General features: G+C 38.6%; 1 protein-coding gene across 2 annotated transcripts in view; it reads right to left on the reverse strand.

Moving 5' to 3' along the window:
- SPAG9 (sperm associated antigen 9) overlaps positions 1–16,852 on the reverse strand; it is a 105,794-nt gene that overhangs the window by 35,406 nt on the left and 53,536 nt on the right. For both annotated transcript variants that reach the window (XM_083353922.1, XM_083353921.1), the window contains exons 12-18: positions 16,246–16,376; positions 13,672–13,728; positions 11,455–11,628; positions 8,220–8,349; positions 3,621–3,716; positions 2,881–3,048; positions 1,230–1,401 (exon numbers count right to left, since the gene is read on the reverse strand). In XM_083353922.1, the coding sequence (XP_083210048.1) occupies positions 1,230–1,401; positions 2,881–3,048; positions 3,621–3,716; positions 8,220–8,349; positions 11,455–11,628; positions 13,672–13,728; positions 16,246–16,376 (928 nt within the window). The remainder of the gene's footprint in view (positions 1–1,229; positions 1,402–2,880; positions 3,049–3,620; positions 3,717–8,219; positions 8,350–11,454; positions 11,629–13,671; positions 13,729–16,245; positions 16,377–16,852) is intronic.

The following is a 16,852-nucleotide window of genomic DNA, read 5'->3' on the forward strand; positions in this document are numbered from 1 at the left end:
TAAACAAAATTTATCAGAATCAGAAATACTCAAGAAGAGGCCTGGACATTAAGAAAGAAATAATACTTAATTTTCTAATATAAAATGTACAAAGCATCTCATTTAAGCTGTAAAAATATACAAGACTGCTATCCACCTTAAAACAAGAGTGAAAGAGAAAACACAAGGATCCTCTCCAATCTCACCTAAAACTTACTCAAACTACACTTCTGTATAGAAAGATCACATAGGAATAAACCATAAAAGCAAAGTATTTTGTGGTAAATTAAAAGGAAAGCACATTTATTATGACGTGGGTTTTCATGGTCTGCTGCACATGAAATCTTAATTGCAAGTCTCCAATCAATAAGCCCTTTCAGATTCAAAACAAAAAAAGTTTACGTTGGATATTTCACAAAATTGTGAAAAACAGAATAGGAAGATAATGAGATCCAAGAATAATCTACTATGGGGCCAGAAGAAAAGAAAAAAACTGATTCTTGTCACCTATAGCTCAAGTTAAAACCAATCAAACATCTATCCACTGCTCAACTAGGGCAATGACATTTTCTTCTAACAGGATTTTAGTGATAAATTGTTGTCTGTAATCTAACCTAGGTTAAAACAGTTACTTAACAGGAACAGATTCTACCTACCAATGAGACACTAAAATAAACCCCGGGAGTAAATCCAACAATTTCTCCATATTTATTTGACCAAAACTTGTCTAGTATCTAATAACAACATCCACAATTTTAGGGATTCATCTACCTGTGCTCATCCTTCAATCTGAGCACAACCTCACAGGCTAGCCGTGCCCAAGGCCTCTTCTGTAAGACAGATGCTGTGCAAATAATATTTATAATAATAAATTAAATAAAGACACAATCCTACATATTCAGAAACTGTTCTGAGCCTGACACAGTTTACATTCGCAAGATCCTATAGATTCTTGGCTTTATAGTGACACTTGTTTATTTATTTCAATTTTATATGCCCACTCATCCCATCACTGTGACCTCTGGCCAGCTAACAACAATTTAAAAAATACAATCAAATAACAATAAATACATAACCAGCAGGAAGGATGAGACAGCTTTACTTGGAACAGCTTACCCCTGCAATGATATCTGTAACACCATTAAACCTCCACCTCTGTCTATCCTGGATGCGTGAGAAAGACCAAACCCAGGTTTATCCAGTTTTGTCAAAACATTAGTTTAAAACAGTTGTTACGCTGTGTCTCTTACCTGGCACACTAGCTATACATAGCACATGCGAATTGCAAACAATGAAACTGTCTAGGATGTTTCCTGGCTGGTTAGCATCTACAATGATAACTTTTGTAGCAGAATGGGTACTCGTACAGATCCAAACAAGGCTTGACAGTTCTTCTTGATTTCTCAGCTCTTTTTGCTGGTCCTGTATAGGGGGGAAAAACAAGACCAAACAATGTATACCTACAATTGTGTCACGCAGGATGTGTTTTAAAGTGTGCAATAACTATCTCTGCTTTACGGCGAGAGGGCAGCAACACCCAGTTGCCAGATACATATTTGAAATATGCATTTGAATTAAGGAGGAGTTAATAAGATGCAATAACTGGAGCTGGACACTCGATAAATTAAAATAAATAACAACATGACTGTACTCTGTTGCTACTTCCATAACCCTTGCCTCACATATGTATCTTCCTGAGACTACACCCCTGCTCTGTGAGCTCAGGAAAAAGTACAACTTCTTTAAGGCGGTGACAATGAGTGCCTGAGTGCACTCACTTCCCCTCTGGGCCACTTTTTTTTTCCTTTCCATTTTGAGCAGCTGCATGTTCCTAATGAGAGAATGACCCTGAGACCGTGCAATCATATCAAATACATGCCGGTTACCAAGCGCCCAAATTTTGATCACATGTCCATGGGGATGCTGTGACAGGCATTAAGACAGAGGACCGATTTTTTTCCCCCTCAGTGTGTTGTAATTTTGAATGATCGGTAAATGAATGGTTGTAAGCCGGGGACTACCTATAATTCCTTAGCATACAAAGCAGGAAGTGTTTCTAATAGTTTGCAGCACCTTGCAAATAAGGAATAGAGGTGCAAGTGCCACAGTAGATTATTAGTCCCCTTCTGAAATTTATCAAGTGGTTGCTGAATGTGTTTGGTTGCAGAGAATGTGGAATACTCCTTAGCTACCCAGAATGAGCAAAAGCCTTGAAGCATGAATGGATTCCGCAGTCTCCGGCCAGTTTTCAAAAAGGAAGATTTGACAGGGAGCAATTTCTTAGTTGACAGAAGGATCCAAATTCAGTTCTCCCCATATAAGAACTTCCAATGACAGGAGAGGGAGTTAGAGAGACTGATCCCCAAATATGCCTCCAACTGTAATTCACACTAACCAAAGTGATGACTTTGATTACTTCCCTCCCAATAAATCCAATGGAAGGCAATATGTTTTTGTTTGTCATTAAAGGGGGAAAAAATAGGGGGAGAAAAAAAAATGTAACTACTCTTTAACTTCTGTTCTGGCAGGGCCTTTTGAAATAACGATTCACTTTCCTGCTATATAAAGCAAACTGCCAGGTGCAAAAAATCAGGATCATTCGTAAGGTTGTAGCATAGAAGATTTATTCAAGCCTATATCAAGAATCTAGTCAACTAAAGTTCAACATTAAACTAGTGCCATTATAAGGGTCAACAGAATTCAGGAGGGGTTGCGCTTTTGGAGTGCTTGTGGGAATGCACAAACTGATGATGAACTTAACTCTGCCCCCCAGCTCTGCCTGCTCTTCTCCTACACACACACAGACACACACTTCAAATTCAGGACTATGAACTAAAGGTACTTTCAACTACAAACACGAAGCAGAAGCTATTTGCATTTTGAACCCGCTTCTAGCATTACCTTGAGTTCTTGATCCAATCTGTCCAAGCTATTTTGAGATGCACTTCTCGGTTTGCCGTTGTCCATGTCTGTAGCTGCAATATCATTGTAGAAGACACTGGCACCAACTACTGAACCACCATCCCGTGTTTTCCCTCCAGATAGGTTCGCTCCTACCGCACACCATAGCTTTAATGACAAGACAGCTTGATAAACATTTTATCAAATTAAGCTTTATGAAATGCTAACAATGCTTTAAGTATAGCCTGTACCTGAATTTAATAATCAGAGACTCCTACAAGTCGGTACTTTCATCCATCATGAATCAAGTACCTTGACTACAAGCCAACCTGGCATTTACAAACAATCGCTAGAATCCAGGGCCATTGTGGATCCAATAACCAGGCACTGAGGGTAGAAACAAGGGCCAGGCAAGTGGGACAGCTTTCAAATAGAAACACCCAATATCCCTAAGTACATCCTCCCATCATCACCATCATTTATACTCTAAGGAATAAAGGAAAATATAACACTGATTTGATAGGAGATTGCCTGCCGTACTTATTTCCGTCCATTACAGTCATGATGTTTCAATCTGCTCTCTCAATCCCCCCAACTCAGATCATGCACACGTTTAATGTGCTTCCACGCCCACCTGACACATAACAAATCAGCTCACCCCTCACAAGGTACCCAACAGCCATTTTTGGCATTTGTTTGTAGTATATGAGAGGAGACAAAGAAAAGAAAAACTCATCTACCTTCATGGAGGTATCCTTTTCATCAAGTGGTCTCAGATAAACAGGCACAGGCAAATTCCTCATCCTGCTGTCACCCTGAGCACCACCATTTATAATCTACAGAATGAAAGAAAAAGTAGCGCTTATTTTGATATGAGGGTGCAAGCCATCAGTGAGTTAATTCTTTCTATCATCCAGGAAGACGGGAATTCTGTGACTGCATTTCATCCCATCAGACCCTTGAAACACAACGAAGAGGAGATTGACACAGGAAGAGTACTCTGCTACAAATATGAAAGTCTGCTCCTAACCAATTAGCTGAAGTTTGGAAGCTTCCATCTCACAAAAGCAGAAACAACTCAGTGACCAATCCCACTCTTTGTTCAGTGTGAACAGGCATTCTGAAGAGTGATATGCATAACTGGGTCTTGGTAAATCGAAGAAGACTTGCAACACTCTTTTTCCAAAGGCCTTCACACTGAAGTAAGGTGACCAAGCTGTAGCATTTATTGAAAATACTTGATATATAATCCACAAATATATTCCAAGAATCATCCCTTAGTGATGATATAAACACCTATTCTACTCTACCACTCTAATACTTTCAAGCATCTTTCTGCCAGATATAACTTCCAAAAGAAGTCCTTATCATCCTTGGTCCTTAGGTGGGCAAATGGAGGCTTGGGTAAGGCCCCAAGGGATGACTTTGTAAACCCCCAAAGGACAGATTAATATGTGACTCATTTTAGAAAAGTCTTCAGGTATAGGTAATTGTGGTTTTTAACTCATCTGAATTATAGTGAAACCATATACATAATACTCATGAGCTTCAAGCCTAGATTAAGGACAGCCTATTCAAGCTAAAGGAAATCTTTGAGGGCCATTAGGAATTACTCTGTGATTGCTGAATTCTAATGAAGCATTTTCAATAACTTCTTTAATATATTTAGCATATTCTAATATTATGAGGATATGTCTTTCAAATGCCAAATAGCTAGACACAAGTAGTTTGAATCTCAGCAGACCGTAAGTGCCAGATGATTCATGAGTCTATTTCCCCCATGTGAAAGATCTCTGACAGATTCTGTACCCCATAGGAATTTTCTAAAATTACAGTCATTCATTTAGCTCTGAGCATCAGAAGTGTTTAAAGTATATACAGGCCTCTTTGATTTCTGTTGCATCCTTTGAGGGAAATATATGAGTCTTGTGATTTGCTGGGCTGTAATGGGATTTACATTTTGTCCATACCCATTCTAGTGCAAGAAGCTACTGTAATAGAGAATGAAGCTCTATGCCTGCGGAAAACTGCCTACAGAAACAATGTGGCTTAACTACTACAGCAGAGATGTTAGTCTCTCAATAAACTGAATCAGACAAAACTAACGCACCTGCACTATTCAAATGAGACTTCCAAAGACATTCAAATTTATTTGTGGGAAATGTTTATCCATTCTCATAAATATAAAAGGTTATGGGCATTTTAGCTTTTAAATCAGAACATAAAGAACTTTAGTTCCCAAACCTCTCTGCCTAATTCTTTCTAATTAGGTATATATCTTGGTGGACAGAAAAGCCACTGCTCAGTGTTTCTAAATAATCCATCCCAACTATTTTTTTTTTCATTCTACTCAATTTGAAAGATAAGCTTTGTTTCAGATATAGGACCCAAGCTAAATCATATAGGCCTTGATTTCATCCAAGTTATTTTCCAAAGCATCAAACTACACCCAAGCCTACAGTAACATCCCTAACTAGATTTTTAACAGCAATCAAAGGTCTCTTGTCAAGATTTCCCCTTTGTGGAGGAAGTATGGAATGGTGCAATGGCAATAATTGTAACAGGAATCAATATCCTAATCCCGTCATCTCTGAAGCAACACGAATTCCAAACAAGGCAAAAGAAATGATAATCAACATGGGAGCGAACATCAGACTAAGCACACTATGCCCACATTCACCTCTTGAGATATTTATTTTGACCTTCTTTCACATTTCTATAATATCTATCACATGTTGACAGAGTCAGCATTCTTTCACACGGCAGTACTCAAGTGCTATTACTCAATGCAGGAGTTGGGAGAAAAAGATGATACCTTTAAAAGTACTAATTGCCCTTGGAATATCTAATCTGCCTGGCAATAAAGAAAAATGGGTGTTCTGACTACACTGATAACCTAGAGCAGGGGTGTCAAACTCAATTTCATTGAGGGCCACATCAGCATTGCGGTTGCCCTCAGGGGGCCGGGTGGGTATGGCCAGGGTGGGCGTGGCCTACTGGGTGGGCATGGCTAGAGTGTGTATGGCCTACTGGGTGGGCGTGGCCAGCTCTACATCGTTCGCATCAAGGGTGCCTATGGGAGCCTGGGCAGGAGTGGGACAGATCTGAGGGTCTCTGGCAGAAGGAGGGTCTCTGGGCCAGGGCCAAGGCAGTGGGGGCCGCTCCCTCACTGTTTCCAGGATGGCTTCGCGGGCCACATGAAACCACTTTGTGGGCCGCATCCGGCCCCCGGGCCTTGTGTTTGACATGTCTGACCTAGAGGGAAGAAGGACAGAAGTCGGTGGGAAATGTTTCCTCCAGTGCCAAGCAACTGGCAGCACACGATCCATAGGTCATATGCTCTTGGTTCCCTGGTCCCACAGAACGATCACTCCTTGGATAGAAGAAAGGACCGCAAGGGAGGCAAGCTACAGAGCTACTTTGAAATAGATCAGCAGTCAGTGCCTCTATGGTACAGCTACCCATTCCACTTTGCTACAGAAATGCTAGTTACTAAGTGGCAGCAGGGAAAGATTTGTACAGTTATCCAGAAGTATTCCAGAAGACTGTTGGATATGAATCAAGAAGATCCCCATGGCCAAAATGTTGCAGAGAATAGTGACCTTCACATAAGACCTGCCAGATAATTACAGCCCAACAGATCACTGACTTCTGACGACTCCTTAGAATAACAGCCTAGGTAGGACTAGGTTATCCTGTGTTGCAGTAAAAAGAAATAATTCTTCCAGGTAGGTGGGCAGGCAGGCAGGCAGGACAAGATGAGTGCTGTCTTATGATGACATGTCTTCAATAGACAATTAATGGGGCATTTTCCCATGACAGCATGCACAAAAAACTCTTAGCTTCTACTTGATTTGTCTCAGCATGGATTAGTTTGTCATTTCTTTGTAACAATTAAAATAGGTTCCATTTGTTTTCTCAGTTTGAAAAGATTAGGCTTTTTGTTAAACTATTTTTGGTTTGTAGACTTAGTAACATTTTAAACCAAAGAGCACAAAGATTTAAAATAGTGAGATCTTAACTATGCTAAGTAGCAGCAAATTGAAGCAGTGAGAAAAAAATAAATTGAAGAAACAGAAATCTGTCTATAAGAAGACAAAAAAAACAAATATACAATTTGTAGCCAAGTTTAGTATTAAGGTCTAGATTAATGACAGAGGATAACAACTCTATTGTATGTCTCTTAATGTCACACATTATCTTTATTTTACATTAACGCATACTTGGCATCCTATAGATAGATATTTACAATCACACCCAATTGTTGATGGATTTGACACAATACAAAAAATATTAAACTCTTAGGCATATGAAAGTTAACTGATACTTTTATTTTAAAATAAAAAGACTGAGGGGTAGATATGTTTCTATCCAGAGTGGTACAGATCTATTATTTTAAAAAGTCTTTAACATCCCTATCTAAGAATAGCCTAACAGACAGAGAGAATGAGAGAGAGGTCTGCGGTTCTCAAGATATATGAAATGCTCTTCTTACAGTTTAATAACCTTTTATGGATTTTGTTCTGAACAGCATTATGCATTATGCTTAAGTAGAAATGTTGCCTTTTCATACAAAGGCTCTAAAAGCCTAACTCTTTTATTAAAATATTTGGGGATTTCATGTAAGAAATGCACAAGATTACTACACCACTATCATACACTGTTATGCATTTTAGAAAAAAAAACCTTTAGTTCTTAACTAACCATTTAGCAGTAGAGTAGCACTGTTTTCCCATTTATGCCCTGTGTGGTACACTGCAGCTTGCAAAAGAAGCCTTCCCAAGATTTTCTTTGCTGCAGGAGGCAAGATGCTCAAAATCCCCTTTCAGCCCTAGTACACTGCCAGAAGTAGGAGGAAAGTGGTAAATATTCCTAGCCAAACCTGACTCTTGCAACTTACTTTCTTCTTCATTTTCACCCATACTTAAAAACCACCATCACCCTTTCAAGCTGGCTGTTAATTTTTCATGGCTATCAATTTTATATGACCATTTATGGTATGGTTAGGTGTGCGTCATGTACGTTTCACTTTGAGAGCGGGCAACTAAATTTCATTTCTGATGTGTGCCGTTGTGCCCACAGTAAAAAAAAAATATCAATAAAGGTTATCTTATCTTGTTTGTTTCAATTCATAGCTTTATTTTCACTTAATGGGTGTGTCTGCATCATGACATAACATGCAGCCCTCATACTACATTTTCCCATCTTTGACTTGTAAGTAGAAAGGCTTTCAGGATCACATTCCCATGGAACAATAATACCCAAACAATAAAGAACAGGTAATACACAAAGTTGGGTTTACCTCTCCTTTGCCAGGTGGTTAATATCTAACACAATACCTGTTTATATTTCTGAGGAAGACTCCAGCCAAAAGCCTGCACTCGGCCATCTTCTTTCTGAACATGAGCTTTCACTTGGCGATACTGTTCTCTTTTTTGCTCTCTGCGTGAGGCCATACTGGCCTCAGACCTAGACCACAGAAACACTTTTTTTAAAAAAAAACACAAATCATTCTATTTCTTTCCATATTGTTAAAAATATTTCAGATATCCAGATTAAGTGAATGCAAAAACATGTGTTCTGTAAAGTTACTATATTTACCCAAAAAAGTACTCTTGAATTTAAGATGATCCTCCCCTAAAACAGATTATAAGAAAGAAAATAATAATAACAGTCTCCATTACTGTATTATCAATTAATCTAAATTATCCCCATTTTACAATAAATCACTTGAGAATTTTTTTTTATTTGTGTAAGTATACTGTATAATAATAGTTAAATAATACCATACAGAAAGAAATTGTATTTTCTTATTATATAGAAGAATCACAGAGCAGCAGAAGTTGCTTTAGTAAAAATTACTTTCACTGAACGTTAAACCAACTTTTGCTAATCTATACAACATATTACTGTTGCATTTTCAGTAAAAGTTCCATTTCTGAAGCAGGAACAGCATTTTTCCAAGCTTTTAAAGCTACAAAATTAATTTGCGTGGTTGCAGGCTGAATTTTTTTTTATGTGAATAAAGGACCCTCAATTGATCTGCATGAAACTTACAGAAAGCTTCATGCTCCCAATGTATTTTATAAAGTTGCATTTTAATATGAAGATCTTTCTAGATAGCTAAAATGCTATGAAATACATGCAAAAAGGTTTTTTCTCACATGGTACGTTAACTATTATGGGTAATGTTATAACGTGGAAAACTGGTATTCCCATCCTCTTCTGTTTTGTCTCATATTTATGGGCTTCAAAGTGTTTTGACATCCACAGTATGACTGGAAGCTGATGATAGCCAGCATGTCCCTTAACAACTTCTAAGAATTTAAACTTGAGCTGATGAGAACTTGTCAACACCAATTTAGATTTCTGTTCCTTAAAGAACAGTTGTATCATGCCTATTCCCCAAGATTACATTTCCAAAAGTTTCTTATCAATTGTTACATGCTATATGACAGAAAGGAAAAACTCTAAATAGTATTAACTGTATTAAATTAATTTTAACTAGTATTACATTTAATTTGAGCCCCAGATTAAAATTTGGTCTTGGTGCCATTCATTTATTTTAACTCATATTACATTTAATTTGAGTCCCAGATTAAAATTTGTTCCTGGTGCCATTGGTTTCTTTGCTATGTAACCTAGCCTACATTTTTTAGAGCAGCTTGCAGCACATCATTTGAGTAGCACACCAGGCCTGAAAAAAATACCTATCACTGACCTAAAGCTTCAATTATTGAAGCCACATTTCAACACTATATAAAAGCTTTAATTAGTACAGAATCAGATAGGTTTCCAGAAACATATTTTCCCAATATTCTTCAGCACGTCCATGAGCTCCCTACTCTTTTTTTCAAGGTATTGTGCATGATCTGCCCTGACCGACTTACCCCCAGAATACACTGATGGTCACTTAAAAGAGCCTTGGTGGAGCAGTGGGCTAATGCCTCCTTAAGTAACACCAGCTGCCTGCAATTAGTGCAGGTTCGCATCCCACCAGGCTCAAGGTTGACTCAGCCTTCCATCCTTCCGAGGTAGGTAAAATGAGGACCCAGATTGTTGGGGGCAATTAAGCTGACTTTGTAATAATGCCGCTTGGGGGGTGTGTGTGTGTGTGAAAGCCCTAACAAGCAGGCATATACATAGAATGAAGGCTACTGCTAAGCTTGTAAGCCGCCCTGAGTCTTCGGAGAAGGGCGGGATATAAATGTAATAAAAATAAAATAAATAAATAAATAAATAAATAAATAAAAACTTTGTGTGCCCCAATGGAATCATCACTGAGATTCCATTAGGTAAGAAAGTTGGGAGAGAAAAAAGCAACTTAACAAGTACATTTCAAAGTTTGCAGAGAACTACTGAGCCGCTCTTGAAAATTAAAGAAAGGCTTAACTTGTTTCTACAAATGTTTCCACAAAGGAATGTGATGGAGGAGGAGGAGGAGCCATGTCCCTCTCCACCACAAATTACACCTACAAGTATCTGCCAGATTCATGCAAACACAAATAACATTGTTCTTATGAAGGCTGAGTTATTTATGCCTGTATTGCATTTTCCCATTTACTGTATAAAAGGTAACATTTTGGGTCCTTTGGGATCTCCTTTTCATAAAACTGCTGTCTGTGCAAAAGATATGCAAACTAGACGCTACAAATAGAAGGAGTGTTCAAAAGAAAAAAAGAAAGAAAAAACAATTAAAATAATTTGGGGGGATTTTTTTGGTAGGTTATGCTAGATTCAAGTATGACTGACAACAAAGGTTATACTTCAGCGATGCTGAACGAATGTAAATTATATAACTTTAGACATATACTGTAATTGCTGACCACATTCTTTGGGCTTATGCAGCACTCAGAACAACATTCAGAACACCTATCAATAGATGTATTGGTGGCAAGTGGAGCATATATATATATATAATCACACACAATTAAAAAAAAACAAATAAAAGGCCTTATATAAATGCGACTTTAGAATGGAATTCCTAGAAATTATCAAACTAGTTTTTCCACCATAAGCAATTCTATTGTTTTACATGACTACAAAGAAGATGCTTTCTGTCAACTGAAACATAAAGAAAAGTCTCTTTCCGTTGCCCAAGCAGACTAGTCTGGAAAAAAATTGTTTTTTAAGGTACCTCATCTTGAGTTCTTTCATGTTTTGAAACACCACCATCACCACTGTTTTGAATTATGGTTGCAAACTTGTAAGAAATGTAGCCTTTGGGGAGTTAAAGGACTATAGTTCTCTAAGAGAAGACCCACCAGCCTTTTCAGTTTTATATTCTGGACCAGGTGCAGTTTCAAGATGTAGCTTGAATTGCAATAATCCAGTCTAGAGGTAGTAAGACATATATCACCAAATCTAGGTTTGACCTCAGGTAGACACACAACTAGTGCAGCGAGATCAAGATGGGCAGAACCATGGATACCATCTCTGCATTCAGTACAGATATGAGTCCAGGCATTCCCAGACTGCAAAGCCCAATCTTCAGAAATATATTGACCGTGGTCATTTATATAGTTGGTAAGTTCTGCCTACGCGTATTTTTACTCTGTAAAGAAAGCAACTTACTCTTCACTGAGGAAATCAAAAGCTTTTGATTTGTCACTTGGTAGCTGAGATAAGGTGCTGCTTCTTTTCTTGACTGAAGGAGTAATGTGTGAGGTTGGTGCGTTGTACTTAACATTAACTGGCGGTTCTGGTTTCTTGGCAGTGTTGCCCGATGAACTGAATAATCTGCTAAAACTGGAAGGGGGGAAAAAGCAAAAGCACTTGAATACATAAGTACATATAGCCCCTTGATCATCAGAGTTTTACATGTACATGCACACTGAACACAGTGCCTCACACAAAGCAGGGCAGAAAAGAAGAGCCATTCACTGCTCAATATAGCCACACCACTAAAAGATAGCTATAAAGCTCACTGGAATTAACCCATATGCTTTCAAGTAAAAAATGGTTCGCTAGCGAAAGGCTAGTGCAGAATGCGGCCGCGCGAGTTGTGATGGGGGCCTCCCGATACTCCCATGTAACACCTCTACTCCGTGAGCTGCATTGGCTTCCGGTTGCTCTCCGGGTGAGATTCAAAGTGCTGGTGACGACCTATAAAGCCCTAAATGGCGAGGGTCCGGGATATTTGAGGGAACACCTGCTGCCAGCATCAAGTTCCCTTCGTCCAGTGCGCTCGCAGAGGGAGGGTCTTCTCAGGGTGCCGGCGGTAAAAGATTGCCGGCGGACGACACCCAGGGAGAGGGCCTTTTCTGTGGGTGTGCCTGCCCTCTGGAACCAGCTGCCCGTGGAGCTCAGGACTGCCCCTGACCTACGCTCATTCCGCCGGGACCTGAAGACTTGGCTCTTTGAGCTCTCTGACCCAGGCTGAGAATTTTAACTGGGGTTTTATTTTCAGGGATAATTTAATCTTTTAATTCTCTTTTAACTTTGTATTTTATATTGATGTGATTTTAAAATGCCCTGTAAACCGCCCTGAGTCCTTCGGGAAAGGGCGGTATATAAATCTAATAAAATCTAAATCTAAAACCTAAATGTCTAAAACTATGGTTCTAAGAGAAGGAATGTTTCTCTCTAAGTTGATGCCACATATCAAATATTACAAAACTCTGGTCCTTGATGATTACGGTAGTATTCAGATTATGACCATTTGTTCAGTGACCATTTGAAGATCTGACAGCACTGAAAAAAATGACTTATAACGGGTCCTTGAACTTATAATTACTGCAAGGTCCCTGTAGTCATGTGATCAAAATTTGGTTGCTTGACAACTGGCCCACATTTATCACAGTTGCCACAGTCCTGTAGTCATGTTCTCCTGCCCCGAGCAGATTGCTTCAGCTTCAACCCTTCCCATTTATCTCCCCCTACCCTGAATCTCTGCCCTTTGGCTGCTGTGCACGCCTTCCCAGTCACCAGGCTTCTAGTGGGCTTGCCCCAACTTCAGCAGTCTCAGGCAGGAGTACCGTAAAGGGGTTTTTTATGTATATATTTATATGTATAAAGCACATTTCTAGCAATAAAACTACTAGCATGGATATGATTTAGAAACTGGAGAAACAAGCTACATATCACCGACCACTTTCTAGTATGATAGTCCTGGTTGATCACTAAGATAACAAGAGGAGAAGACAGCTCCATATCCCAAGGGTGGCAGAGTGCTGACTTGCAGTTCTTCACAGAAGAGCTTCCTCTGAGTGGCAAATGCACTTCAGAATACACACAACCTATAAAATTCATGACCTGTCCACTGTTACATCTTTTAGGTTCCGACTGAAGATTGCTCCCTTCACCCATTTCCTCTTGTTTCTTTCCCCTACTTTTAAATAAATATTATTTTCATCTCTTTTTTTAATAACCCAAAATATGTCCAACTAAACTAAAATCTGTGGGCATATATCCAAACCTACTGGATTATCATGTTCATAAATTAGTCTTGGTAGTAGGGATTTACAATCTCTGTATATCAGTCCAATACCACAGCAGAAGGTAAGAACAGACAACATGAGCAAACATGATTTGATGAACTGAAATCAGTAAGCATACAAACAATATGGTTTTAAACTGCCACAATTAGAGAAAGACAATTATGTTTCTCTGCTAAGTGCATAATAAATATTTCAGGATGCATCTTACAATATAATTCAGCTTTAACATCTTACCTGTCTGGCATACTAGACAATAAAAGAAAATAATGGGTAGTCATTACTAATTAAAAGTCCCTAAAAGAGTAATATTATTATTTTTAATAAATACAAGTATTTGTATTTCAATACTTACAACTGCCAAAGACTCGATCTCTTCTTCTCTTGCATAGCTGGATTTTCTCTTGATGCCCTAAAGAAAAAAACAAAAAGCCCAGATTATAACATCTCTAACTTCTGAGCATTTCATACAGTTGGGGACATGTTGGCATTTTATAAGTAAATCCACATTAATGATTTTCCAAATTCTGAAACAGAATTTGAGGTTTACACTAAAAAAAAAACACCACAGCTGTACATGAGGATATGACATTACTTAAGAAATCAGCTTTTGTGTACTGTTGTATCCCCTCTTAAATTCAATTGTATCTCCTATGAAAATAAAAGTAATTGCAACCATCCAATAACTAATTCACAATAATAACAAGCAATCACCTGTACAAGTTGAAAGTATAGTTACTACATGAGAGCAAAATGAATTTGTGTTGCTCCAGTACATAACTGAAGATTTCTCTCATGCAAAGTAATTCAATCTAATCCTAAAAATGAATTGTTTTGTTTTCTGTAAAAACTAAATGTAAAACAACCAATAAACTATCAGGCAACTAGATGGTAACAAAATTGGAATGGTGGATGTAGTTTATGTTAAATAGAAGTTTTTTTAAAAAAAAAATAGCTCAGACTAATTGGACAAAGCCAATTGGGTGTAGGGGTTAAGGCATCCGGCTACAAACTTGGAGGTCACAAGTTTTAGTCCTGCCTTAGGCACAGAGTTGGCTCAGTGACCTTGGGCCCGTCACTCCCTCTCAACCTTAAGAAGCAGGCAAGGGCAAACCACTTCTAAAATCTTATCAAGAAAACTGCAAGGACTTTTACAGGCAGTCACCAAGAATCAACACTGACTCGAAGGCGCGCACGCACGCACACACACACACACACACACACACACACACAAAACTGGGTGCCACTTTTTAAAAAAATACATGCTCAGAAAGGAGCTGAGAAAAGCCAAATAGAAATGGTGGATGGCCTTATATATTCAGTAAGTGGGACAGATGTTTAACCCATATATTTATCATAGAAAAATGGAAATGGAAGGACATTTAGGTCACCAAATCCATTCCTTGCTCAGTGCAGGAGCTTAAATTAAGACCTCATAGACAGATATCTGCATAGCCTTCACTCGAGCACATTCAATGAAGAGGAACCACTACCTCTCTGAGTTGTTTATGATGTGTTTCCCTAAATTAATCTGAACGCCTATAAATTACATATATGCATACAAACGCATACACAGGCATGGCCAGCAATAAATGATCTGTACCAGGGGTCTTCAAACTTGGCCCTTTTATGACCTGTGGACTTCAACTCCCAGAATTCCTCAGCCAGCATGGGCCAAGTTTGAAGACCCCTGATCTATACTCTGAAAATTATAATGCATATTCAGCACTATGTAACAAGGCCAAAGTCAGTCAAACGTACAACAGGAGCTGGAGAGGTTTAGATTCTACTATTTAACTGCCTCTGTGTCAAGTTAACTTTACACCAAAAGCACAGCTGTAATCAGTAATCTATTACTAGAGTGATCATGTCATCTGTCTTGCTATAGTTAGAATACTGACTGGGCTAGTTTTAAATCTGAAACAATTTCATTCAGAAATAGCAACCTGGCATTAGGCCAATTTTGTGTGAATGGCATGCTGCTTCCTAGTGATATCCCTCCCAAGATCCGTTAACAGCCGGTATGAAACTAACCCTCTCCCACAGCAGAAACTGAATCAAACTTCTAAGTACCAAGTACCACATCCACTTCAGCTTTCCAGTTAGTTAATTCCATTTTTATTTTCCCTTGTTTTTCCACTCTGCTTTTCTTCATGCTTTGACTTTTTCTGCTTTTCTGCAACAACTTTCTTAGTTCTTCCTTTTTTCCTTCTTCCATCTTAACAGAATACATAAAATAATAAAACCCATTTCTTTCCCTCTGTACTACACCTATGCTGTTTTTCATAGCTCATTTCTGAAGCGAAAGCCAGTGTAGTGTAATGCTTAAGATACTAGGCTGAAAACCTGGAGTCCATGAGTTTTGCACATGGAGACTTTCTTAAGTAAGGTTATCCAACTGAGTAATGTTGGGTCAGTCACTCTGTCTCTCAGCTCTAGGAAGGCAGTTGTGGCAAACTACTTCTGAAATCTTATGAAGGAAACTGCAGGGACCTATCCAGGCAGTCACCAGGAATCAACAGTGACTTAAAGGGTATGCGCGCATACTGATGTGCACACACAAAGACACACATTTCTGAAGGTCTTTAGAACAGACCTTAAAACTAGACAAAGCAAATGTTGAGAGATACCTGTAAAACCTGGATCATTTTTTAAAGAAATTAATCTTGTCCGCCTACAAAAATGAATCTTGAACTAGTTTGTATCTATAAAAACACCACAAAAACATATGTTGTGACAATTCTGTTAACCTTTAACAGTGCTAAAAAAATTTAGATTCCTTTTGTGAAATTTTTATTTAAAAAACAACAACTACAGCACATAAACAATTGCTTTTAAAATAAAGAATGAAGCACTTTCTCATGCCTAGTAAACAAAATGTGTATGACTTGTTTAATCTGTCCACCATGTTACCATAAATTGCACTTGCCTTATCATCTCAGTCCATCGCACCGCTTCCTGAAGCTCCATTAGCCTTTCTTTGTACTGATTTCGTTCCATGAGAACCCGGGCCATCTCCACACGTGTGAATCGCTTTCTCTGAGCAGTAGGAATATCACTCTGCAGAGTTGAAAAGATAGCAAGCACGCTTAATCAAGTGGACTGGGAAGCACAAAGGCCTATTGTATATATATATTTTTTACAGTACAAAGAGTTCTTGACTTACAACGACAACTGAGCCCCACATTTCTGTTGCTAAGCAAGATAGTTGTTAAGTGAGTTTTGCCCCATTTTACTACCTTTCTCGCCACCGTTGTTAAGTGAATCTGACTTCCCCATTGCTTGTCACAAGGGTTGCAAAAAGTGATCGTATGACCTGGTACGCTGTATCCATCATAAATACATGCCAAGAGTTGTGAGTATGAAAAACAGTCATAAGACTCTTTTTCAGTGCTGTTGTAACTTCAAATGGTCACTAAACCATTTGTAGATCAAGGACTACTTTACAGGTAACTGAATATTGACAACAATGAGGGGAAAAGGCCTCGTGACCAATTTTGGCCTAAATGAAGGAAAATATGTTAATTGAATATCTT

Source organism: Vipera ursinii (genome assembly GCF_947247035.1).
Source record: "Vipera ursinii genome assembly, chromosome: 2".
NCBI lineage: Eukaryota > Metazoa > Chordata > Lepidosauria > Squamata > Viperidae > Vipera > Vipera ursinii.